General features: G+C 38.5%; 1 protein-coding gene across 1 annotated transcript; it reads right to left on the bottom strand.

Moving 5' to 3' along the window:
* Positions 1 to 1770: 1770 nt before the first annotated feature.
* On the bottom strand, positions 1771 to 2271 carry LOC130939677 (uncharacterized). Its single transcript, XM_057867768.1, has one exon. The coding sequence runs from the start codon at positions 2269 to 2271 to the stop codon at positions 1771 to 1773; it is 501 nt and encodes a 166-aa protein (XP_057723751.1).
* Between the last annotated feature and the right edge of the window lie 24052 nt (positions 2272 to 26323).

The following is a 26323-nucleotide window of genomic DNA, read 5'->3' as shown; positions in this document are numbered from 1 at the left end:
TATAACTTTTGTTCATACAAATTTTCTTATTTTCAAATATAATCACTAACCATTGGTCTATATGGTTATTGTCTTAAGGATAATCAGAGATAAAGCACAGAAGAAAGATTTGTCAGATATGTCAAGAAAGAGGATAAATCATGAAAGCACAATATATCTAATTGAAATAATCAATGACTCAAATCTTCAACGCATACATACAAAAGTTATACGTTACTAAAGTAAGCTTAACACCATGTGTCAAATATTAAAATTGTAACACCTCAAGACTTCTAGGATGTAACACTGATGTAGTAGCAAGTCTTTGCATAAACCCTATAAAAGTGGCTTCGAAAAATCACAATTGACATTTTTTTTTCTAAAAATTTAAATTTTAAATACCATTTGTGGCTTTGCTTAGCCTAGCTTCTAAAGGGTTGATTTTTGAATAGTTAAATTCAAAACAAAAAATCTTTATATGCAAATAATAGTCTACATAATGTGACTCTTTTTCTATTCATGATATAGAAGTGTAGTTTAAGTTTTATGGTGTTGAATTGATTGTATGAAACTAAGTGAATTGGTATGACTGATTGATACATACAGATCCTATTACAAGTCAGTTGTATAATTACATTGTATAATTAAAGGTGAAGAGAATTATCAATTGAGAAAGTAACAAAGTATGTGGAATAAGATTAAAGATATTCTCATTAATACCACACATGTAGTTATTAGTACTACAAAACAACATCAAAAATAAAGATATTCTCGAAGTACACCATTTTTAGGAGGCTATTACTTAAATTTATGATATATTATTTATTATAGAATGCTATCAAACACAAGTATATTTAACATGCAGAAGCACAACCCAAAGCAATCACAACTTCAACATAGTGTGAAAACATATTAAGTTGAAAGAATATATTTATAAATAATAAAAATTTCAAATGAAATACAAAAAAAAGTTACAACAAATCATATCTTTAGTCATGAAGGTGTGTATAGGTGTGTGCTCCTCAAACCTATTCCGAGCGAGCAAATCATTATTTTATATCTAAATGATCGATTAAAATTATGATTCTTACACTCTCCCCTCCTAATAAGGAATTTTGTCCCAAAAATTCGAGTCGTCTTCCGCTGCATCACTCTAATTATTTGTCCTTAAGAACCCGGATTACTCAGCCACATCTATCAAAAATTTCTTTTTCCATTGGTTCTTCTAATAAATCTCTAAGTTCTGTTATCTCGAACGGCGATATTACATATAATAAAATGAAGTCAAACCTTGATCCTAACAACATTCCATACCAATCCTATATGTTTACCTCGTATCAGAGTATCCGATCCCATTGCATCACCCGCATCTAAGGCAAACACGCGGCCTGGCTGTTGATTTTTACCCTCATCTGGGTTCCTCCCATGGCGGCAATACTTGGATATATATCCAGGCTTTTCACAAGTAAAACACAGACAACTCCCCCTCATTTGGTGAAACTGATCATCGTTGTCCCTTTTGAAGTTTCCATCTCTTTTAAAGCTTTGCCCCCTTGGGGCAAGGTAATCACCACGAGCTCGGTTGACAGTATAACCATGATTTCCTCTTGCCTCAGTTACCTTCTTGGCACAGTCCTCCACAGCTCGCGCTTTGTACACTAGTTCCGAGAACATCCTTATCTCCAAGGGAGCTACAACAGTCATGATGTCGTCCTTGAGACCTCCTTGGTACTTGATACATTTCTAACTTTCATAGGACTCAGAAGCTCCCTAACATACCCTTGAGAACCTTCAAAGTTCTTCAAATTTGGTTGTGTACTCTACTATTGACAATGAGCCTTGCTTCAGCTGCATAAGCTCCAACTCTCTAACTTCTCTTACCAATTCCGGAAAATACTTCTTGTAGAACACCGTCTGAAATACATCCCAAGAAATCTCAGCATTCGAAAGTCGCAACAACTGGCACTCTCCTTGCCACCAATATTGTGTCTCTCCTGACAGTTGATAGGCCACAAACTCCACGTATTGGTTAGTTGGGACATGTTGAGCCTGTAGTGCACGCTCCATTGCTCGGAACCAGTTGTCTGCTTCAGTTGAGTTGGTCAAACCTCTGAAAGTTGGTGGATGAACCTTCAGAAATGAAGTCAAAGTCATCGGAGTACCTCCCAAGTCATTTCCTTCTCCGTCTCTATTTCTATTTCCATTCCCATTTCCAGCTGGTTGATCCAATCTTTGCACAGCATGCGAAGTCGTAGCAACATTCGCCTCCATAAGATTAGCCAGGTTGGCCATCACCGCCAAAAACTTGGCATGGTTATCGGCCGGTCGGTCATTCTCAATTTTTCATTGTGTACGAGTACGACCTCATCCGCGAGTAGCCATTAGGGTTCCTGTCTACACCAAACAGTCGATATCAAGTAGGGCTGGCAATGGGTAGGGTAGGGTAGGGTTTGGACTCTATCCTAACCCTATTCGCAGGTTGAAAACTTTTTTAAAATTTTATCCTACCCTACCCGTGGATTAAGAATTTCTCAACCCTAACCCTACCTGCACCCTAAAGTTTTAAACCCTACCCTACCAACAAAAAAATAAAAAAAAATTTAAGCAAATATAAAATTCAACCATTCCAAATTTAATACATATTAATAAAATAGAAATTAAAAAATTAAGGTCAAATTAAAACTAAAAATAATAAAATCTTAAAAAAATCTAACATAAAATTACAAATAATATGATCATCAACTAGTTTAGTGGTTATTTCAAATTTTTAAAACAGAAAGATTGTGGGTTCAACACTCACTTTCTTCACTACATACATGACTTTTACATATATATTATATAATATATTAGGAGTGCGAGTAGGGTATGGTAGGGTATACCCTGAACCCGTACCTTATCCTACCCGCAAGCGAGCTCACACCGTACCCTACCCTACCTGCAGCGGGTAGGGTAGACAACCCTACTCGAACGGGTTGGTCTGGGTTGGGTACCCACGGGTAGGGTATAGATTGTCAACCCAAATATCAAGGTGATCAGTCTCAATATCCAAAGACTAGTGCTTCAATTATCTCAAAAAGGCACTCACAAACAAGCATGATATGCAATATCAAGCAGATAACCTAAATAGCATGAAAGAAAAAGACACAGAGTATGAAATGAAGCACAATCGGTTCAACCTTCAGGCTCACGAGGATGAAACGTTCTGATAACACTAAATGTAATTCCTTAATTACCCTAAGCCTTACCTCACATCGTAAAGCAAATGTTAATCAAAGGTTACGACAATTCTAACACTAGAACATATATATATATATATATATATATATATATATATATATATATAGAAATAATAATTCTAGAATTCTGATGAAGAATTAAGCTCAAAAATAGAGTTTGAAAAGCGCAAAACGTTCACACGAAGCTACAAACTTAAGGCACAAGATATACTTACAGATATCAAGACATATATAGATATATAAGAGCAAAAGAGTATACAGATCTAGCCGTAGCTCGTGGAGTTTAAGCCAGCTAGTTATATATAGACAATACAGAATTTTTGAAAGTAAAATGGCTTATACAATATTTTTCCCAAAGTAAGCCTCTAAGGCATAGATAAATACAAAAGTGAGAGATCTACACAAAATAAACCAAAAGACTTCCAAAACATAGCAAAGATCTTCCGCTCTGTCACCATCAAGCAACTTACCGAGGTGGGTTGCTTTCGACCTACATATGAAAAATAACAACAAAATATGGTATGAGAATCGGAAGTTTTTAGTATAGTAACAGTGCCCAGTGATGTAAGATATAAGACTCCGGGACGCCAGAGACAATCCTAGAACTTCATATCCATCACAAGATTCAAGCTTAAACCGTAAGTAAATTTAAAACATTAACTTTAAAACCACAATGAAAAAAGGTAATCTAACTTAATGGAGTTCTAATCTAACAATTCTCCGCTGTCCCACAGTCTTCGCCAACCTCATCGCCATCCGATCCCATCGCCACCTCTTTCCGAACCTCCTCAATCCCAGTAGAAAACAAAAGTAATTCATACAAGTAAAGCATAAGTAATTATTATATATAGCAAGTAAAGCAAGAAGCAATTAAACATGATATACAATTAGGCAAACAATGCAAGTCGGCAAAGCAAACAAACATATAGAATATGCACATGATGAATGCTTGTCCTAAGTGGCTCATGATATCACTTGTCGGTCTATAAATGCCAACCCTACACATCCTTCCGAATGTAGCCTTCCTGCCACGCCAAAGATATAGGCTCTGCACACTCATGCAGCAGGGAGTCTACCACGCCGAGGATATAGGCCCCGCACACTCATTCAACAGAGAAGGTTATACAAGGGGGATACCACCCCAGCCCTCACATCTCAATGTAAACGGGATAAACCAACCGTCCTTACGCCGGTGCCGCGACCTCGACAAGCAGGAGACTGCCACAGCCCTTGTCCGAGGTGCATAGCGAGGCAACAGTCTCAGCATAAAACAATATATCATTGGCTTTCACAAATCATTTTTAGTACTCAGTAAGGTCATCTTTCCACTCCGATTCCTAGACTCGTCTTAAACACCATTGGTGCACGAAATTGCAATCACACTTTTTGCAATCCCGTACAACTAACCAGCAAGTGCACTGGGTCGTCCAAGTAATACCTTGCGTGAGCAAGAGTCGATCCCACGGAGATTGTCGGCTTGAAGCAAGCTATGGTTATCTTGTAAATCTTAGTCAAGATATCAGAAATTATCGGGATTGATTGTGAAAAGCAATAGAACATGAAATTGGTACTTGTTCAGCAGTAATGGAGAATAGGTTGAGGTTTTGGAGATGCTCCATCTTCTGAATCTCTGCTTTCCTACTGTCTTCTTCATCAAACACGCAAGGCTCCTTCCATGGCAAGCTGTATGTAGGGTTTCACCGTTGTCAGTGGCTACCTCCCATCCTCTCAGTGAAAATGTTCCTATGCTCTGTCACAGCATGGCTAATCAGCTGTCGGTTCTCGGTCAGGCCGGAATAGAATCCATCGATTCTTTTGCGTCTGTCACTAACGCCCTGCCTGCTAGGAGTTTGAAGCACGTCACAGTCATTCAGTCATTGAATCCTACTCAGAATACCACAGACAAGGTTTAGACCTTCCGGATTCTCTTGAATGCCGCCATCAGTTCTAGCTTATACCACGAAGATTCTTGTTAAGGAATCCAAGAGATATCTACTCAATCTAAGGTAGAACGGAGGTGGTTGTCAGGCACACGTTCATGGTTGAGAATATGATGAGTGTCACAGATCATCACATTCATCCGGGTTAAGAACAAGTGATATCTTAGAATGGAAGCAAGCATGATTGAATAAGAAACAGTAGTAATTGCATTAATCCATCAAGACACAGCAGAGCTCCTCACCCCCAACCATGGGGTTTAGAGACTCATGCCGTGGAAAGTACACAAAGAAAACGTGTAAAGTGTCATGAGGTACAGATACAATGTCAAAAGATCCTATTAATAGCAAACTAGTATCCTAAGGTTTACAGAAATGAGTAAATGACAGAAAAATCCACTTCCGGGCCCACTTGGTGTGTGCTTGGGCTGAGCAATGAAGCATTTTCGTGTAGAGACCTTTTCTGGAGTTAAACGCCAGCTTTCATGCCAGTTTGGGCGTTTAACTCCAAGTTTTATGCCAGTTCCGGCGTTTAACGCTGGAATTTCTGAGGCCGAATTGCCACGCCAGTTTGGGCCATCAAATCTTGGGCAAAGTATGGACTATCATATATTTCTGGAAAGCCCAGAATGTCTACTTTCCAAAGCCGTTGAGAGCGCTCCAATTTGGCTTCTGTAGCTCCAGAAAATCCACTTCGAGTGCAGGGAGGTCAGAATCCAACAGCATCTGCAGTCCTTTTCAGTCTCTGAATCAGATTTTTGCTCAGAACCTTCAATTTCAGTCAGAAAATACCTGAAATCACAGAAAAACACACAAACTCATAGTAAAGTCCAGAAAAGTGAATTTTAACTAAAAACTAATAAAAATATACTAAAAACTAACTAAAAGATACTAAAAACATACTAAAAACAATGCCAAAAAGCGTACAAATTATCCGCTCATCACAACACCAAACTTAAATTGTTGCTTGTCTCCAAGCAACTGAAAATCAAAATAGAATAAAAAGAAGAGAATATACTATAGACTCCAAAATATCAAAGAAACATAGCTCCAATTAGATGAGCGGGACTAGTGGCTTTTTGCCTCCGAACAGTTTTGGCACCTCACTCTATCCTCTGAAATTCAGAATGATTGGCTTCTTTAGGAACTCAGAATCCAGATAGTGTTATTGATTCTCCTAGTTAAGTATGATGATTCTTGAACACAGCTACTTTATGAGTCTTGGCCGTGGCCCAAAGCACTCTGTCTTCCAGTATTACCACCGGATACATACATGCCACAGACACATAATTGGGTGAACCTTTTTAGATTGTGACTCAGCTTTGCTAAAGTCCCCAATTAGAGGTGTCCAGGGTTCTTAAGCACACTCTTATTGCCTTGGATCACAACTTTATTTCTTTCTTTTTCTTTTCTTTTTCTTTTTTTTTCGAAATTTTTTTTTGATTCACTGCTTTTTCTTGCTTCAAGAATCATTTTTATGATTTTTTCAGATCCTCAGTAACATGTCTCTTTTTTCATCATTCTTTCAAGAGCCAACAATTTTAACATTCATGAATAACAAATTCAAAAGACATATGCACTGTTCAAGCATTCATTCAGAAAACAAAAAGTATTGTCACCACATCAAACTAATTCAACTAGTTTCAAAGATAAATTTTGAAATCCTGTACTTCTTGTTCTTTTGTGATTAAAGCATTTTTCACTTAAGAGAGGTGATGGATTCATAGGACATTCATAGCTTTAAGGCATAAACTTTAAATTTTATTAATTATGAATTAAGACAAAGACTCAGAAAATAAATATAAGATGAAACTAAAAATAGAAAAACAAAACAAAAACGAAAAAATAGGCTCCTAATGATAGAGGTTTTCACAGAGTTAGGACTCAACAACCTTGATTTTGAGAAGTGGATGCTCCCTCAGCTTGAGAGGAGAGCTTTTGGCGTTTCATCTCTTGGATTTCACGCCCCTGCTTCTCTTGTTCCTTCAGCAATTTGCAAAGCATGCAGTTCTGATTCTGCTGTTCTTCCTTAAGTTGCTCCATAGTCTCTTGCAACTTGGTGATAGATGCTTCTAGGCTGGCCCAGTAGCCAATTTCAGGAAATTCAGGGAGGAACTCCTGCACCCTCCTTTTGATAGAGTTTTCTTGCACTTGTCCTTCCATTGACTTCTTGGTGATTGGATGTTCAATGGGTATGAATTCATCTACTCCCATCTTCACCCCAGCCTCTTTACAGAGCAAGGAGATTAAGCTTGGGTAAGCCAATTTGGCTTCAGTGGAATTTTTATTTGCAATTGTGTAGATCTCACAGGCAATTACATGATGAACCTCCACTTCTTTTCCTAGCATAATGCAATGAATCATCACTGCTCTCTTGATGGTAACCTCAGAACGGTTGCTAGTGGGTAATATGGAACGCCCAATAAAGTCTAGCCAACCTCTTGCAATTGGTTTGAGGTCTCCCCTCTTGAGTTGGTTAGGGACACCCTTAGAATTGGTTATCCACTTAGTTCCAGGGAGGCATATGTCCTCTAGAACTTGATCCAACCCTTTATCTACTCTCACCATTCTCCTATTAAAGGAGTCAGGATCATCTTGAAGTTGAAGCAACTTGAAGATTTCTCTTATTTTGTCCAGATGGAAGTACATAACTTTCCCTCTGACCATGGTTCTGTAGGTATGGTAAGCGGTTCCAGTCATTCTCTGTTTATCTGTCAGCCACAGATTTGAGTAGAATTCCTGAACCATGTTCCTTCCAACCTTTGTCTCAGGATTGGTTAGAACTTCCCATCCTCTGTTTCGAATTTGCTCTTGGATCCCCGGATATTCATCTTCTTTCAGATCAAATTTAACTTCCGGAATCACTGACCTCAGACCCATTATTTTGTGATAATGGTCTTCATGTTCTTTAGTTAAGAACTTCTCTTGATTCCAAAGATTCTTTGGATTATTCTCTTTCTTGCCTCTTAAATTGGTTTGTTTTCCCTTAGGAGCCATGATCTTTGCTTAGTGATCACGGAAAAGCACACCAAACTTAGAGGTTTGCTTGTCCTCAAGCAAAATAAAAGAGAGAAGAGAGGGGGAGGAAGAGTAAATTCGAAAGGTGTGGTGGAATGAGGGAGCCAAACGTGTATTTATAAGGTGGGGAGGGGAGTTTTCGAAAAAAGAGAGAAATTTGAAAGGAGATTTGAGAAGATATGGAAAGAAATTGAGAAAAGGGTGAAATTTTTGAACAATGTTTGTAATTGATTTGAAATAAATTTGAAGAATGGTTTTGATTTTTGAAGATTTGAAAGTGAATGATGAATGATTGAAGTGTGATTTTGTAGAAAAGTATGGGTAAGAAAAGGAAAGTGTGAAAAAATTTGATTTGAAAACAAAATTGTGGTCCCCCCACCTTGCTGGCGTTAAACGCCCAGAATGGCACCCATTCTGGCGTTTAACGCCCATTTGTTGCCCCTTTTGGGCGTTTAACGCCCAGCCAGGTGCCCTGGCTGGCGTTAAATGCCAGAAATCCTTTATCACTGGGCGTTTTTCCAAAACGCCCAGGATGCTGCACACCTAGCGTTAAATGCCCAGAATGGTGCCCATTCTGGCGTTTAACGCCCAAAATGGCACCATTCCTGGCGTTAAACGCCCAGAATGGTACCCATTCTGGCGTTTAACGCCCAAAATGCCCCTTACTGGCGTTTTTTCGCCAGTAAGCTCATTTTCTCTGCTTTTTGAGCTGAATCCTTCTGTAACTCTGTGAATTCCTTCATTTTTGATACTTGCCTCTGTAAGAACAAATCATATAACCTCCTAATGACTGGGTTGCCTCCCAGCAAGCGCTTCTTTACTGTCTTTAGCTGGACCTTCACTGAGAATCACTCAAGTCTCAGTTTTGAGCATTCCTGCTCAAAATTGCCTTCAAGATAGTGCTTGATTCTCTGTCCATTAACAATGAACTTTTTGTCAGAATCAATATTCTGAAGCTCAACATATCCATATGGTGAAACTCCTGTAATCACATACGGACCCCTCCACCGGGATTTGAGTTTTCCTGGGAACAATTTGAGCCTGGAGTTGAAGAGCAGAACTTTTTGTCCTGGCTCAAAGACTCTGGTTGACAATTTCTTGTCATGCCACTTCTTTGCCTTTTCCTTATAAATTTTTGCATTTTCAAAGGCATTGAGTCTGAACTCCTCTAGCTCATTTAACTGGAGCAGTCTTTTTTCACCAGCTAACTGAGCATCCATGTTTAGGAATCTGGTTGCCCAGTAGGCTTTATGTTCCAGTTCCACAGGCAAATGACAGGCCTTCCCATACACCAGTTGGTATGGAGAGGTTCCTATAGGAGTCTTGAATGCTGTTCTGTATGCCCACAGAGCATCATCCAAGCTCTTTGCCCAATCCTTTCTTCGGGCTATCACAGTCCGTTCTAAGATTCTCTTTAGCTCTCTGTTAGAGACTTCAGCTTGCCCATTTGTCTGTGGATGATACGCAGTTGCCACTTTATGGCTAATTCCATATCTAACCATAGCAGAGTATAGCTGTTTATTGCAGAAATGAGAGCCCCCATCACTGATTAGTACTCTGGGAACACCAAATCTGCTGAAGATGTGTTTCTGGAGGAATTTTAGCACGGTCTTGGTATCATTAGTGGGTGTAGCAATTGCTTCTACCCACTTAGATACATAGTCCACCGCCACCAGAATGTAAGTGTTTGAGTATGATGGTGGGAATGGCCCCATGAAGTCAATTCCCCATACATCAAACAATTCTATCTCTAATATCCCTTGTTGAGGCATGGCATATCCGTGAGGCAGGTTACCAGCTCTTTGGCAACTATCACAGTTACGCACAAACTCTCGAGAATCTTTATAGAGAGTAGGCCAGTAGAAGCCGCACTGGAGAACCTTAGTGGCTGTTCGCTCACTTCCAAAATGTCCTCCATACTGTGATCCATGGCAGTGCCATAGGATCCTTCGTGCTTCTTCTCTGGGTACGCATCTGCGGATCACTCCGTCAGCACATCTCTTAAAGAGATATGGTTCATCCCAGAGGTAGTACTTGGCATCTGAAATTAATTTCTTTCTTTGCACATGGCTGTACTCCTTGGGTAAGAACCTCACAGCTTTATAGTTTGCCATATCTGCAAACCATGGAGCTTCCTGAATGGCAAAGAGTTGCTCATCTGGGAAAGTCTCAGAGATCTCAGTAGAAGGGAGGGACGCCCCAGCTACTGGTTCTATTCGGGACAGATGATCAGCTACTTGGTTCTCTGTCCCTTTTCTGTCTCTTATTTCTATATCAAACTCTTGCAGAAGCAACACCCATCTTATTAGCCTGGGTTTTGAATCCTGCTTTGTGAGTAAGTATTTAAGAGCAGCATGGTCAGTGTACACAATCACTTTAGATCCCACTAGATAAGATCTAAACTTGTCAATGGCATAAACCACTGCAAGTAATTCTTTTTCTGTGGTTGTGTAATTCTTCTGTGCATCATTTAGAACACGGCTAGCATAATAAATGACATGCAGAAGTTTGTTATGCCTCTGTCCCAACACTGCACCAATGGCATGATCACTGGCATCACACATTAATTCAAATGGCAATGTCCAATCTGGTGCAGAGATGACTGGTGCTGTGACCAGCTTAGCTTTCAGGGTCTCAAATGCCTGCAGACATTGTGTGTCAAACACAAATGGCGTGTCAGCAGCTAGCAGGTTACTCAAAGGTTTTGCAATTTTCAAAAAATCCTTTATAAACCTCCTATAAAATCCTGCATGCCCCAGAAAGCTTCTGATTGCCTTAACATTGGCAGGTGGTGGTAATTTTTCAATTACCTCTACCTTTGCCTTATCCACCTCTATTCCCCTGCTTGAAATTTTGTGCCCAAGGACAATTCCTTCAGTCACCATAAAGTGACATTTCTCCCAGTTTAAAACCAGGTTAGTCTCTTGGCATCTTTTCAGGACAAGTGATAGGTGGTTAAGACAGGAGCTGAATGAGTCTCCATATACTGAGAAGTCATCCATGAAGACTTCCAGAAATTTCTCTACCATATCTGAGAAGATAGAGAGCATGCACCTCTGAAAGGTTGCAGGTGCATTGCACAGACCAAAAGGCATCCTTCTGTAAGCAAACACGCCAGAAGGGCAAGTGAATGCTGTTTTCTCTTGGTCTTGAGGATCTACTGCAATTTGGTTGTAGCCTGAATAGCCATCCAAAAAGCAGTAGTAATCATGACCAGCTAGTCTTTCTAGCATTTGGTCTATGAATGGTAAAGGGAAATGATCCTTTCTGGTGGCTGTATTGAGCCTTCTGTAGTCAATACACATGCGCCACCCTGTGACTGTTCTTGTAGGAACCAGTTCATTTTTTTCATTATGAACCACTGTCATGCCTCCCTTTTTGGAGACAACTTGGACAGGGCTCACCCAGGGGCTATCAGAAATAGGATAAATAATCCCAGCCTCTAGTAATTTAGTGACCTCTTTCTGCACCACCTCCTTCATGGCTGGATTTAGCCTCCTTTGTGGTTGGACCACTGGTTTGGCATTATCCTCCAACAGGATCTTGTGCATACATCTAGCTGGGCTAATGCCCTTAAGATCACTTATGGACCATCCAAGAGCTGTCTTGTGTGTCCTTAGCACTTGAATCAGTGCTTTCTCTTCCTGTGGATTCAAAGCAGAGCTTATGGTCACTGGAAAAGTGTCACCCTCTCCCAGAAATACATATTTCAGGGATGGTGGTAGAGGTTTGAGTTCAGGTTTGGGAGGTTTATCCTCCTCCTGAGGAATTTTTGAAAATTCCTTTGCTTCCTCTAGTTCTTCTTGATCAGGTTGAGCATCTTTGAAGATGTCCTCAAGCTCTGATTCTAGGCTTTCAGCGATATTGATCTCTTCTACCAGAGAGTCAATAATGTCAGCGCCCATGCAGTCACTTGGTGTGTCTGGATGCTGCATAGCTTTTACAGCATTCAACTTGAACTCATCCTCATTGACTCTCAAGGTTACTTCCCCTTTTTGTACATCAATGAGATTTCGTCCAGTTGCTAGGAAAGGTCTTCCTAGAATGAGAGTTGCACTTTTGTGCTCCTCCATTTCCAGCACCACAAAGTCAGTTGGAAAGGCAAATCGCCCAACCTTGACAATCATGTCCTCTATTATGCCTGATGGGTGTTTAATGGAGCCATCAGCAAGTTGGAGGCATATCCTGGTTGGTTTGACTTCTCCAATCAACCCAAGCTTTCTGATAGTGGATGCGGGTATTAGATTGATGCTTGCTCCAAGATCGCATAGGGCTGTCTTGGTGCAAGCACCCTCTAACGTGCATGGTATCAGAAAGCTTCCAGGATCTTGAAGCTTTTCTGGTAAGCTTTTCAGAATGACTGCACTGCATTCTTCAGTGAGAAACACTTTTTCAGTTTCTCTCCAATCCTTCTTATGACTTAAGATCTCTTTCATGAACTTAGCATAAGAAGGTATTTGCTCAAGTGCCTCTGCAAACGGAATCTTTATTTCAAGAGTTCTTAGATAGTCTGCAAAGCGGGCAAATTGCTTATCCTGTTCCGCCTTGCGGAGTTTCTAAGGATAAGGCATCTTGGCTTGATATTCTTCAACCTTAGATCCTGCAGGTTTATTCCTAATAGAAGTGGTTGAAGAAGCCTTTTTAGAGGGACTACTGTCAGCACTCTCAGGTGTCTGATCCTCCCTTGGCGTCTGAACGCCAGGATTGGGTGGAAAATGGGCGTTAAACGCCAACTTTTCCCCCTTTTCTGGCGTTTGAACGCCAGAACTGGGCAGGGAATGGGCGTTTAACGCCAACTTTTCCCCCTTTTTTGGCGTTTGAACGCCAGAACTGGGCAAGGAATGGGCGTTTAACGCCAGCTTTCCTTCCCTTTCTGGCGTTTGAACGCCAATATTCCTCTCTGGGCTCTTACTGTCCTCAGAGGGATTTTGAACAGTGGTTTGGTTATCCTCTGTCAATTGTTCCTTGTTTGGCTTTTTGCTCCTTTGAGCAGTGTTATTCAGTATCTTCCCACTCCTCAGTTGAACTGCTTGACATTCCTCTGTTATCTGTTTAGATATTTGCTGTTTTGCTTGATTCAACTGCAGTTCTATTCTCTTGTTAGCAACCTTAGTGTCATGGAGCATTTCTTTAAATTCTGCTAACTGTTCAGTCATCAGGAGCAATTGTTGATTAAGCTCATTCATCTGTTCTTGAGGATTAGGGTCAGTGACTAATGCCATGACTTCCTCCTTTGGAACGAACTCATTGCTAGAATATAAGTATTGGTTTCTAGCAACAGTGTCTATAAGCTCTTGAGCTTCTTCAATTGTCTTCCTCATGTGTATAGATCCACCAGCTGAGTGGTCTAGAGACATCTGAGCTTTTTCTGTGAGCCCATAGTAGAAGATGTCTAACTGTACCCACTCTGAAAACATTTCAGAGGGGCATTTTCTAAGCATACCTCTATACCTCTCCCAGGCATTATAAAGGGATTCATTATCCTCTTGTTTAAAGCCTTGGATGTCCAGCCTTAGCTGTGTCATCCTCTTTGGAGGGTAAAAGTGATTCAGGAATTTGTCTGATAACTGTTTCCATGTCTTTATGCTTGCTGTAGGTTGGTTATTTAACCACCTTTTAGCTTGATCTTTTACAGCAAATGGAAACAGTAATAGTCTGTAGACATCCTGATCTACCTCTTTATCATGTACTGTGTCAGCAATTTGTAAGAACTGTGCCAGAAACTCAGTAGGTTCTTCCTGTGGAAGACCGGAATACTGGCAATTTTGCTGCACTATGATAATGAGTTGAGGATTTAGCTCAAAGCTGCTTGCTTTGATGGGAGGTGTGCAGATGCTACTCCCATATGCAGCTGTAATGGAGTTAGCATATGACCCCAGAGTCCTTTTGGACTGATTAATCCCACTTGAGTCCATAATGGACAAGAGGGAAATGATAATGATTGCAAACAGATAAATTTTGTTTTTTTTGAATTAAACAAAAAAAATTAAAATAAAATAAAAGGAAATTAAGATAAAAATTCGAAAATCCAAAAGAAGATAAAATCAAAGCAATTTGAGAACTGAATCAATTAGTTAATTAAAAAGATTTTGAAAATAGCAATTAAAAAGATATGATTGAAAAAAAATTTTTATGAAAAAGATTTGATTTTTGAAAAGAGGAAAGAGAAAAACACAAAAAGACACCAAACTTAAAATTTTTAGAAAATCAAACACTAATTTTCGAAAATTTTAAAGGAAAAACACAAAGAGGACACCAAACTTAAAATATGAAACTAGACTCAACTAAAAGACTCTAAACCAACAAAAATAAAACAGTCCTAATCTAAGCAACAAGATAAGCCGTCAGTTGTCCAAACTCGAACAATCCCCGGCAACGGCGCCAAAAACTTGGTGCACGAAATTGCAATCACACTTTTTGCAATCCCGCACAACTAACCAGCAAGTGCACTGGGTCGTCCAAGTAATACCTTGCGTGAGCAAGGGTCGATCCCACGGAGATTGTCGGCTTGAAGCAAGCTATGGTTATCTTGTAAATCTTAGTCAAGATATCAGAAATTATCGGGATTGATTGTGAAAAGCAATAGAACATGAAATTGGTACTTGTTCAGCAGTAATGGAGAATAGGTTGAGGTTTTGGAGATGCTCCATCTTCTGAATCTCTGCTTTCCTACTGTCTTCTTCATCAAACACGCAAGGCTCCTTCCATGGCAAGCTGTATGTAGGGTTTCACCGTTGTCAGTGGCTACCTCCCATCCTCTCAGTGAAAATGTTCCTATGCTCTGTCACAGCATGACTAATCAGCTATCGGTTCTCAGTCAGGCCGGAATAGAATCCATCGATCCTTTTGCGTCTGTCACTAACGCCCCGCCTGCTAGGAGTTTGAAGCACGTCACAGTCATTCAGTCATTGAATCCTACTCAGAATACCACAGACAAGGTTTAGACCTTTCGGATTCTCTTGAATGCCGCCATCAGTTCTAGCTTATACCACGAAGATTCTTGTTAAGGAATCCAAGAGATATCTACTCAATCTAAGGTAGAACGGAGGTGGTTGTCAGGCACACGTTCATGGTTGAGAATATGATGAGTGTCACAGATCATCACATTCATCCGGGTTAAGAACAAGTGATATCTTAGAATGGAAGCAAGCATGATTGAATAAGAAACAGTAGTAATTGCATTAATCCATCAAGACACAGCAGAGCTCCTCACCCCCAACCATGGGGTTTAGAGACTCATGCCGTGGAAAGTACACAAAGAAAACATGTAAAGTGTCATGAGGTACAGATACAATGTCAAAAGATCCTATTAATAGCAAACTAGTATCCTAAGGTTTACAGAAATGAGTAAATGACAGAAAAATCCACTTCCGGGCCCACTTGGTGTGTGCTTGGGCTGAGCAATGAAGCATTTTCGTGTAGAGACCTTTTCTGGAGTTAAACGCCAGCTTTCATGCCAGTTTGGGCGTTTAACTCCAAGTTTTATGCCAGTTCCGGCGTTTAACGCTGGAATTTCTGAGGCCAAATTGCCACGCCGGTTTGGGCCATCAAATCTTGGGCAAAGTATGGACTATCATATATTGCTGGAAAGCCCAGGATGTCTACTTTCCAACGCCGTTGAGAGCGCGCCAATTGGGCTTCTGTAGCTCCAGAAAATTCATTTTGAGTGCAGGGAGGTCAGAATCCAACAGCATCTGCAGTCCTTTTCAGTCTCTGAATCAGATTTTTGCTCAGAACCTTCAATTTCAGTCAGAAAATACCTGAAATCACAGAAAAACACACAAACTCATAGTAAAGTCCAGAAAAGTGAATTTTAACTAAAAACTAATAAAAATATACTAAAAACTAACTAAAAGATACTAAAAACATACTAAAAACAATGCCAAAAAGCGTACAAATTATCCGCTCATCAACCATCAATACGTAACTCCACAACTCATCACATTAATCGTCATTATAGTACTCTACCATCTCACTCAACAAATCCATCCTCAGTACTCCAAAAACTTAAGTCGCCATCTTCTAAAATTATACAGAAATTCAACTATTTAAGTCTCTAACTCATCTTTAGTAGTATTAGGACCTAAGCACTAAATAGTATTCTTAAACGGGTGGTCGTGTACGCAACCACCTGCTCACGTACGCAAGTGTCCCAACCCGAATGAATTGCTCGTGTCGCGTGTTAAAGTTCGTGTATGCAAGGGTCAAAATTCTGATAGTTCATGTATGCATGCAATGCCCGCATACGTGAGATGTCCAACCCGAATGGATTGGCCATGTCGCGTGCACTGTGTCGCATACGCAACCCTTACCAAACTTAGAAAATTTTCAAATTTGCAGAATTCCAATTTTAAATACCAAACTTTAAACGTTCATAACTTCCTCTAAAAAATTTATTTTTCTCAAACTTTATATCAAATTAAAGCCCATTGAATCATCTTTAATTTAAAATAAATTTTAATCAATTTTAAAAATTGAGACTCATGTTATGATCCGTCAAAGTTTGGTAAAACAATGTTTTCACAAAATCAATAAGGTTCTTAAATTTTCCAAACACCTTAACCAAAACCATTTCATAAACATTCTATTGCATATTAATTCTTACCATTCATGTCCACAATCACAACCATATGTCTCTCTAATCACCAATTGACTTCCTCTATTAATTGAACCCTATTTTATTCAATTTTTCCAACATAATTCAACAAAATTCTACAAGTTCTAAATCAAGATTTCAACCTTCCCAATCTTACACAATTTAACTCTTCACCAACATAATTCATTGTATCTCCTCATATTTCACAAAGTCATCATTATTCATTCCAACATCAACAATTATTATCATAATTCATCAAAATCATCACAAGCATCAATAGTAATAATCCACTATTAACCATTCAAACCTATCCTATGGTCCACTAGCCTAAGTATCTAGTAATATTATATATTACATAGAGAAAACCAAAATCATACCTTGGCCGAATTCCAATATGCCAAAAACCAAAGATTGTGTCCAAACCAAGCTTCCAACCAAAATCAAGTAACCAATCCCAATCCAAAAGCTTCCAAATATCCAAGGCAACTCCAACAAGCTCCAATATTCAAACTAACATCATATATTTCATAAAAATCAAAACTTAATACTCACAATATATCAATTTACATGGGTTCTTGAAAAACCTTACCTTATCCACTGAAATTTTGGATAGAACCCAACTATTCCTCACTAATAGTTAGTACCTAAACAACCAAAACACAAAATTTCACTCAAACCAAAATCCAAAATTTTAAATTTTCTTAGGGCAGAAAATTGGGCAGAGATTGGTTAGAATCTTACCACAATATCTATCTAGAAGTGACGAGCTCAGCAAGAGCTTCACGTAGCCGCTGACGGCATGCGAATCGGAGCACTGTAGCTCAAGTTATGGTCACCGGAAGTTGTATGTGAATAGTGATAATGGAGGAAAAGCTCTCACCTCTCTCCTCACTTCAGTTGCTAGTGTGTGTGGTGGTTGATGAAGAATGAGGCTGAAATGAGCTCATTTAAGTATATTTATATGTTGGGCTTGGGTCCAACTTGGGTCCGGTCCAACCCGATAGCATTTTTAACCCATTTGGCCCACCTTGGGCCAAAACCTTTAGAATTTTCAATTCTAAAAGTTTTCCTAAGTTTTCGTATTGTTTTTATTATTCTCACATAATACCAAACAGACTTAAATCGGTACTACCGGCTAAAAGTACCGGTATGCGTTTTTACGCAATTTTCCGCAAAAAATTACATTTTTTCCACTCAGAATAATTCACTGAATTCAAATCTCACCGCTAAAATTCTAAATTACGACTTCTAATTCCTCAAACCTATTCCGAGTAGTTAAATTATTATTTTATATTATCTAAACGGTCGATTAAAATTATGATTTTTACACGAATCACGATATATCTTCCTCGAAGCGTTCTATTACCAACGTTTTCAACCCGAACAAGTCATCAAAGCATCTCGTCCACCATAGTCCTACCGTGTTAATGCTCCCTCGCGCCTTCCGTTGCGTCACTCTGATTATCTACCACTAAGAATCTAACTTACTCCACTATCTCAAGCAGAAATTTTCTTTTAAACCAAATATCGTTTTTGTAACATTTTCCAAAACCTTCAAAACAAGTTCAATCTAAACCAGCTCATTGTAAACTTTTTCTAAAGACTCAAAAAATCATTTCTTCTTAAATCAATCAGTTTAAGTCATGATTTCCTTAAATTTATTAAAATTCTTAAATCATAACTTTTCAATTTGAATTCCTTTTGTTAAGTTATGCTTCAAACCAAATCCATAAATTAATAAAATTATAGAACTCACTTTTCTTTCAAACCATATCATTTAAACCAAGAGTTTCGACCTAGTTTCAAAATCATTCTAAGCTTTAAAACTTTTTCAACAAGATTCGAGGCCATACCAATTAGAAATTGAAAATCATAATTAAAAACCACAAAAGCATTTGTCGGTCCTTTTGATGATACACGCTCATTCTGTAGTTGTGTTAGTCGGCACTTCACTTACCACTAGTGTTGAGACTCACCCATCAACTGATATGCCACAAACTCCACGAACTGGTTTTCCGGAACATGTTGAGCTTCTAACGCATAGGTTAGGTTAGCCATTCTCCCTACTTCTTCATTAACGTGATTGACCTCGTCTGCGAGTTGCCATTCGGGTTTCCTTTCCACACCAAACAATCGATATCAAGGTGATCAGCCTCAATATCTCAAACTTAGTGCTTTAATTATCTTCAATGGCACTCACAAACAAGCATGCTATGCATATCAAACAGATAACCTAAATAGCATGAAAGAAAAAGACAACCCAAAGTATGCAATGAAACACAATCGGTCTATCCCTCAGGCTCACGAGGACGAACTGCTCTGATACCATAAATATAATACCCCGTTATCCTAAGCATTACCTCTAGCCGTAAAGCGAAGGATAACAAGACGTCACGATAGTTCTAAAGCTTATAATGTATAATATATGTCCTAGAATTTTTATAACTAGAAGCCTGATGAAAGAATAAAGCTCAAAATCGCATAAAGCGAAATTACAAAATGCGAAGCATTCACACACGATAACTAAATACGTAGGCACAAATAGAATAAGATATAATAACTATAAAACCTTGTAGATAGCTTTAGGATACACAAGGTAATCATTGAATTAAACATATATATATATATATATATATATATATATATATATATATATATCTAAGTATGATATACAAAAGAGGACTACTCACAGCCTGTGGAGTTTAGGCTGGCTAGTCTAACTTTATACAACAGAGTTTTGAAGTTTAAAACAGCAACAACCTATCTCTCAAAGTTTTCAAAAATAAAGCCTCTAAGACAACAAGCTTATATAAATACAAAGGATGAGAGAAAATACTACAACAAATAATCAAAATACAGAAACAACAAAAGATCCTCCGCTCTGTCACCATTTGCAAACTCACCGACGTGGATTGTAACCCGCATCTGAAAAATAATAACGACATATGGTATGAAAACCAGAGGTTCTCAGTATGATAACAGTTCCCAATATGTAAGATGTAAGGTTCCGGGACGCCGAAGGCAATCCAAGAACTTCACACCAAACAGATATTCAAGCTTAACAATAAATAACCTAAACCATAAACATTAAATAGGGTTATCTAAACTTAGGAGATTTCTAACTGAAACTAGTCACCTTTGTCCCACAGCCTTCACCAACCTACCTTCCATACGATCCCATCACCACCGCCTACCTAGCCTCCTCAGCACCAGATAACCACAGATAATGCAAGCAAGTAATACACAGGTAATATTCATGTATAGCAAGTAATTCAAGAAGCAATTTGGCATATTATACATTTAGGCAAACTACAAGTAATCAAAGCAACCAAGCACATAAGAGATGCATATGATGAATGCCTGTTCTATTGGCTATGATATCACATGTCGGTTATAGTGCCAAACCTGACACATAATCCGGTCGGCAACTCCCGGATTAGTCTCTCTATTGTGGATACTCAGGAGGAATAATTCTGAGGAATAAGTGCCCTACCACCTTCTCCTCTTAGAAGGAAACGTTCTGAGAGAGAGTGCATTACCACCTTCCTCTAGATGCTGCATGATTCCGTGGGTTAGTGCCCTACCACCTTGCAACCAGAGAGGAAATGCATACTCATGAGGAATAATTTCGAGGGATGAGTGCCCTACCACCTTCTCCATGAGTGAGAAATATGAGTGGGAAGCCCAGCTTCAACCCTCACATCCGAACGTAGGCGGGAGACTGCCGCAACTCCTACGATGGAGAACAAAGCATATCACAATAACATAATCCATCTCGGAGGCCACTACTCATAGAATACCTCCGTTCATACCCATTCTATTAACCATAATCATTCATTTTCAAGTCTTAAACTCATTATCCATCCTCAATATCACAAGTTCTTCATCAATATATTACACCGTCAGATACCCAACTAGTCCATCCCCCCGTACACTAGAAATCTAAGTCTCCGTCTTCTAACTTATTACCAAAAAATATCTAGTTAAACTAACTTATGGTACTTTCTATGTTTAAAAACCTAAAAACAAGCTAAAGGATCTTAAACAAGCATTATGGGAGTTTACAAGCTTGTCGGGAAGGTAAAACGGTTAAAAACAAGGTTTTCATTGAAAAACAGAGCAATGTGCGTACGCACAGGATTGTACGTACACATGCCCAGAAGATTTTTCCTAGCTTGTGTGTACGTGATGAGCGGATATTTTATACGCTTTTTGGGGGTAATTTCATGTAGATTTTAGTATGTTTTAGTTAGTTTTTAGTATATTTTTATTAGTTTTTAGGCAAAAATCATATTTCTGGACTTTACTATGAGTTTGTGTGTTTTTCTGTGATTTCAGGTATTTTATGGCTGAAATTGAGGGAGCTGAGCAAAAATCTGATTCAGGCTGAAAAAGGACTGCTGATGCTGCTGGATTCTGACCTCTCTGCACTCGGAATGGATTTTTTGGAGCTACAGGAGTCCAATTGGCGCGCTCTCAATTGAGTTGGAAAGTCGACATCTAGGGCTTTCGAGCAATATATAATAGTCTATACTTTGCACGAAAATAGATGACATAAACTGGCGTTGAACGCCAGTTCTATGTTGTAGTCTGGGTTCAGCGCCAGAAACAGGTTACAAGTTGGAGTTCAATGCCAGAAACAGGTTACAACCTGGCGTTCAACTCCAGAAACAGCCCAGGCACATGAGAAGCTTAAGTCTCAGCCCCAGCACACACCAAGTGGGCCCCAGAAGTGGATTTCTGCATTATCCATCTTAGTTTACTCATTTTCTGTAAACCTAGGTTACTAGTTTAGTATTTAAACAACTTTTAGAGACTTATTTTGTATCTCATGACATTTTTAGATCTGAATTTCATACTCTTTAACGGCATGAGTCTCTAAACCCCATTGTTGGGGGTGAGGAGCTCTGCAGCGTCTCGATGAATTAATGTAATTATCTCTGTTTTCCATTCAAACACGCTTGTTCCTATCTAAGATGTTCATTCGCGCTTCACTATGAAGAAGGTGATGATCCATGACACTCATCACCTTCATCAATCCATGAACATGTGCCTGACAACCACCTTTGTTCTATATTAGATTGAATGAGTATCTCTTAGATTCCGTAATCAGAATCTTCGTGGTATAAGCTAGAATTGATGGCGGCATTCATGAGAATCCGGAAAGTCTAAACCTTGTCTGTGGTATTCCAAGTAGGATTCAAGGATTGAATGGCTGTGACGAGCTTCAAACTTACAATTGTTGGGCGTAGTGACAGACGCAAAAGAATCAATGGATTCTATTCCGACATGATCGAGAACCAACATATGATTAGCCGTGCTGTGACAGAGTGACGTTAAGAATTTTATAAAAATATTCGCGTTGTAAATATAGCTTCTAAACTAACAGAAATCCCTTCGTACAAAAGTTTTGGTTGTCACAAGTAACAAACCCCTAAATAAATTGATAACCGAAGTATTTAAACCTCGGGTCGTCTTCTCAAAGAATTGCAGGGAAGTATGTTCTTATTATTTTGTTATGGAGATTGTAAATTGGGGTTTTGAGAATGAGGAATAAATATGGCAAATAATTTAAATGACAATTAAAATAAATAAATACTGTAAAGCAAACTTTTGACAAGGTATGAGAAATTGGAAGTCCAGACTTTGTTATTCTTAGCAATAATAATGAAAGTTGAATCTTAATTCCACTTAGTTGACCTTTGCTAGAGCAAAGGAAAGTCAAGCGACTAATTAGTTTGATCTTCAAATCCTATTTATTTCCTGAGAAAAGGTTGGGATTATTGAAGTTCAATTCAATTAGCAAAGATAACAATTATCAATTATATTGAGCTAAGATAACTCCTGAGTTACTGATTTCTTAACCAAGACCAAATAGAAAAGAAATTAAATCTATTGGAATAAAATATCTCAGATTGGGAATAATCAATAGCATAAACAAAAGAAAGCAAATATTAAACTGAAATATCTCAAATAGCATTAAATAAGAAAAGCATAACATGAATGTAGCATAAGCTAAATAGGCAACATAACTAATACAAGCAAGCATTAATGGTATCTGAAAATAAGAGATAATTATAAAGTATAAGAACATTGAACCTGGTAAAAAGATAATCCTTGAAGCAAATAAAATCCTAAAACTAAATCCTAATCCTAAAGAGAGAGGGGAGAGAACCTCTCTCAAAACTAGATCTAAATCATGGAAAGTGACTAAAAATGCTGAGCTCCCTGAATGGATGCATTCCCCCACCTCATAACCTCTGGTCTATGCCTTCTGGACTTGGATTTGGGCCAAAAAGGACTTCAGAATCTGCTATGAGCGTTTTCTGCAATTTCTGGTGCATGGCCTCTGTCACGCGTCCGCGTGGGTCACGCGGTCGCGTCGATTGGAGTTTTCTTTGTCGCGCAGTCGCGTCAGTCATGCGGCTGCGTCATAGGTGTTCTTCTTTAGGCGCGCGGTCGCGTCAGTCATGTGGCCGCGTCGCTACTTCTTCGCTCTTGACACGCGGTCGCGTCGTCCATGCGGTCGCGTGGATGCCAGTTTCTCCAAAAACTCCATTTTGTGCTTTCCTTCCATTTTTGTATGTTTCCTTTCCTTCCTTTAAGTCATTCCTGCCTTAGAAGATCTGAAACTACTCAACACACTAATCATGGCATCGAATGGAAATAAAGGTAATTAAAATAATTAATTCTAAAGCATAGGAAACATGTTTTTCACATACATCACATAATAAGGGAAGGAAAGTAAAACCATGCAATTAATATGAATAAGTGGGTGAAGGATTGAATAAATCACTCAAATTAAGCACAAAATATATCATAAAATATGGGTTTATCAACCTCCCCACACTTAAGTAATAGCATGTCCTCATGCTATGTCCAAGGTAAAAATTAAGGTTTGAAGTGGTTGAATGCCATGCAATGCAATTCTAATCTAAATGCAATTAACTAAATGCATGATGCAATTCTAATTTTATTCACTCATATATAAAGCTTATATGTAGTTAAATCAATTCACATTCTCAAGGAATCATATATATATAGCCAACCTTAGATAATGATAAAGCACTTTTACAATTGAGATGGGAGAGAAAAACATTTTATAAACTTGCAAGACAATTAGTAATTTAAGAAAAGATATATGTTAATGAGTTAGTGAACCCCTGCTGGATTTTGTGTTTACTCTCTAGTCACTCAGTGTTTATTGGGTTAATCACTCTATTCTTCTTTTTATCCTTACTTTCTATAACTTTGTTTTTCATCTAACCAATCAACAATTATAAAATATAGACATACCAAAAATCATGAGGTCTTTAATTAAGGTTGTAATGGGGCCAAGGTAAAGGTAAGGGTATATGTATAAGGCTAAGTGAGCTAATAAGTGAATCCTTAATTAGTCTAAAATCTCACCTAACATACATAATTTCTAAAGTAAAGCTTCTTTACCTATTTTCCCACATTTTTTCACTTTTTATGTCACATGCTCATATTTTGTTCTTATACCATGTGCATTTGCTTTAATTTGCCCTTTTTTTTTAATGCGCATGGTAATTATTATTTTAATTTTACATGAGCATGCTTCCCAAAATATCTTTATTCTTTTCAACTTTTCTACCTTTGTTTCTATCATCCATGTTCCCAAAAAATTTCCCCACACTTAAACAATTACACTATTTCTATCTTAAGCTAACCAAGGATTCAACTTGGAATTTTTTTATTTGTTTTTCTGCTTAAGGTTAGTAATGTGGTTATAAAACAAAAGGGATTAAAAGGCTCAAGGGGCTTAATAAGGGTGATGTAAAAGGTATGCTTTATTTAGGATAAGTGAGTTAAAATCAAACAAGGCCTCAATCACTCTCTTGGTATGTACCTATATTCTATAATCGGACATATAGATTAAAACAAAGCAAAGAACACCAGAATAAAAAAGAAGGGTGGAACACACAGGAATAAGATATTATGGTTTAAATGTAACCATACAATTAAGCTCAAAACTCACAGGTTGTATGTTCTCAAACTCATAAATCATATATCACTCATGTATGTCATGGAGGTTTAGTTAAAAATTTCCATTATTCTCAATGTAAAATATATTAGATGGCTAAAGTTTTAGTGTTCTTCCTTGATGAAATGTTGTTAACTTAACTACATGATGTAATACTTTATATGGAAAGTGTGTGGATTGTTTTGATCTTGTTTAAATTTCCTAGTCTACTCCTTTTATTTTGATCAAATTAAACTATTATATGCCAAAAGGGTAAACTATACTAATTAATCCATTAATAAGTTAGAATTGCAAACTAAACTAAATAACTAAAATATGAACTAAAAATACAAAATGCAGAAAAAGAGTAGAAATACATAAAAGTAGCAATGTATAAGTACTCAGAAAATAAAAATAAAATTAAAGAGAAAAATACAGAAAAATAGCCAAAATAATAAAAAAAAAGAAGGGTCTGTAGTGGTTCACCAAAATAGTATGCCAGAGATGGCGACCTCCCCACACTTAAAATAAAGCATCGTCCTCGATGCATACTTGATCAATACTTTTTAATACACGAAATAATCCCTAGTAATGGCTCCAAAGACTTGGTGCTCAATACCATGGCATAAACACAACTTCGCACAACTAACCAGCAAGTGCACTGGGTCGTCCAAGTAATACCTTACGTGAGTAAGGGTCGATCCCACGGAGATTGTTGCTATGAAGCAAGCTATGGTCACCTTGTAAATCTCAGTCAGGCAGACTCAAATGGGTATAGTGATAAACGAATAAAGCATAAAGATAAAGATAGAGGTACTTATGTATATCATTGGTGAGAGCTTCAGATAAGCGTATGAAGATGCCTTCCCTTCCGTCTCTCTGCTTTCCTACTGTCTTCATCCAATCCTTCTTACTCCTTTCCATGGCAAGCTCGTGTAGGGTTTCACCGTTGTCAATGGCTACCTCCCATCCTCTCAGTGAAAACGATTGCATATGCTCTGTCACAGCACGCGGAATTCAGCTGTCGGTTCTCGGTCAGGCCGGAATAGAATCCATTGATTCTTTTGCGTCTGTCACTAACGCCCCGCCTGCTAGGAGTTTGAAGCACGTCACAGTCATTCAATCATTGAATCCTACTCAGAATACCACAGACAAGGTTAGACCTTCCGGATTCTCTTGAATGCCGCCATCAATTCTCGCCTATACCACGAAGACTCTGATCTCACGGAATGGCTGGCTCGTTTGTCAGGCGAGCACTCGGTTGTCAGGCGATCAACCATGCATCGTGTTATCAGGAATCCAAGAGATATTCACTAAGCCTTGATTGCTTGTAGAACAAGAGTGGTTGTCAGTCACTTTGTTCATGAGTGAGAATGGTGATGATCCGTGACAATCATCACCTTCATCAAGTTGAAGAACAAGTGATATCTTGGACAAAGAACAAGCGGAATTGAATAGAAGAACAATAGTAATTGCATTAATACTCGAGGTACAGCAGAGCTCCACACCTTAATCTATGGTGTGTAGAAACTCCACCGTTGAAAATACATAAGAACAAGGTCTAGGCATGGCC

Source organism: Arachis stenosperma, chromosome 7, assembly GCF_014773155.1.
Source record: "Arachis stenosperma cultivar V10309 chromosome 7, arast.V10309.gnm1.PFL2, whole genome shotgun sequence".
Classification (NCBI taxonomy): domain Eukaryota; kingdom Viridiplantae; phylum Streptophyta; class Magnoliopsida; order Fabales; family Fabaceae; genus Arachis; species Arachis stenosperma.
The sequence above is the reverse complement of the archived record's forward strand: the minus strand, read 5'-3'. Positions and strand labels throughout refer to the sequence as shown.

What these genes read in the sequence shown, in the direction of transcription:
- LOC130939677 (XM_057867768.1), bottom strand. Translation starts at nt 2,271, where the DNA reads ATGGCCAACCTGGCTAATCTTATGGAGGCGAATGTTGCTACGACTTCG.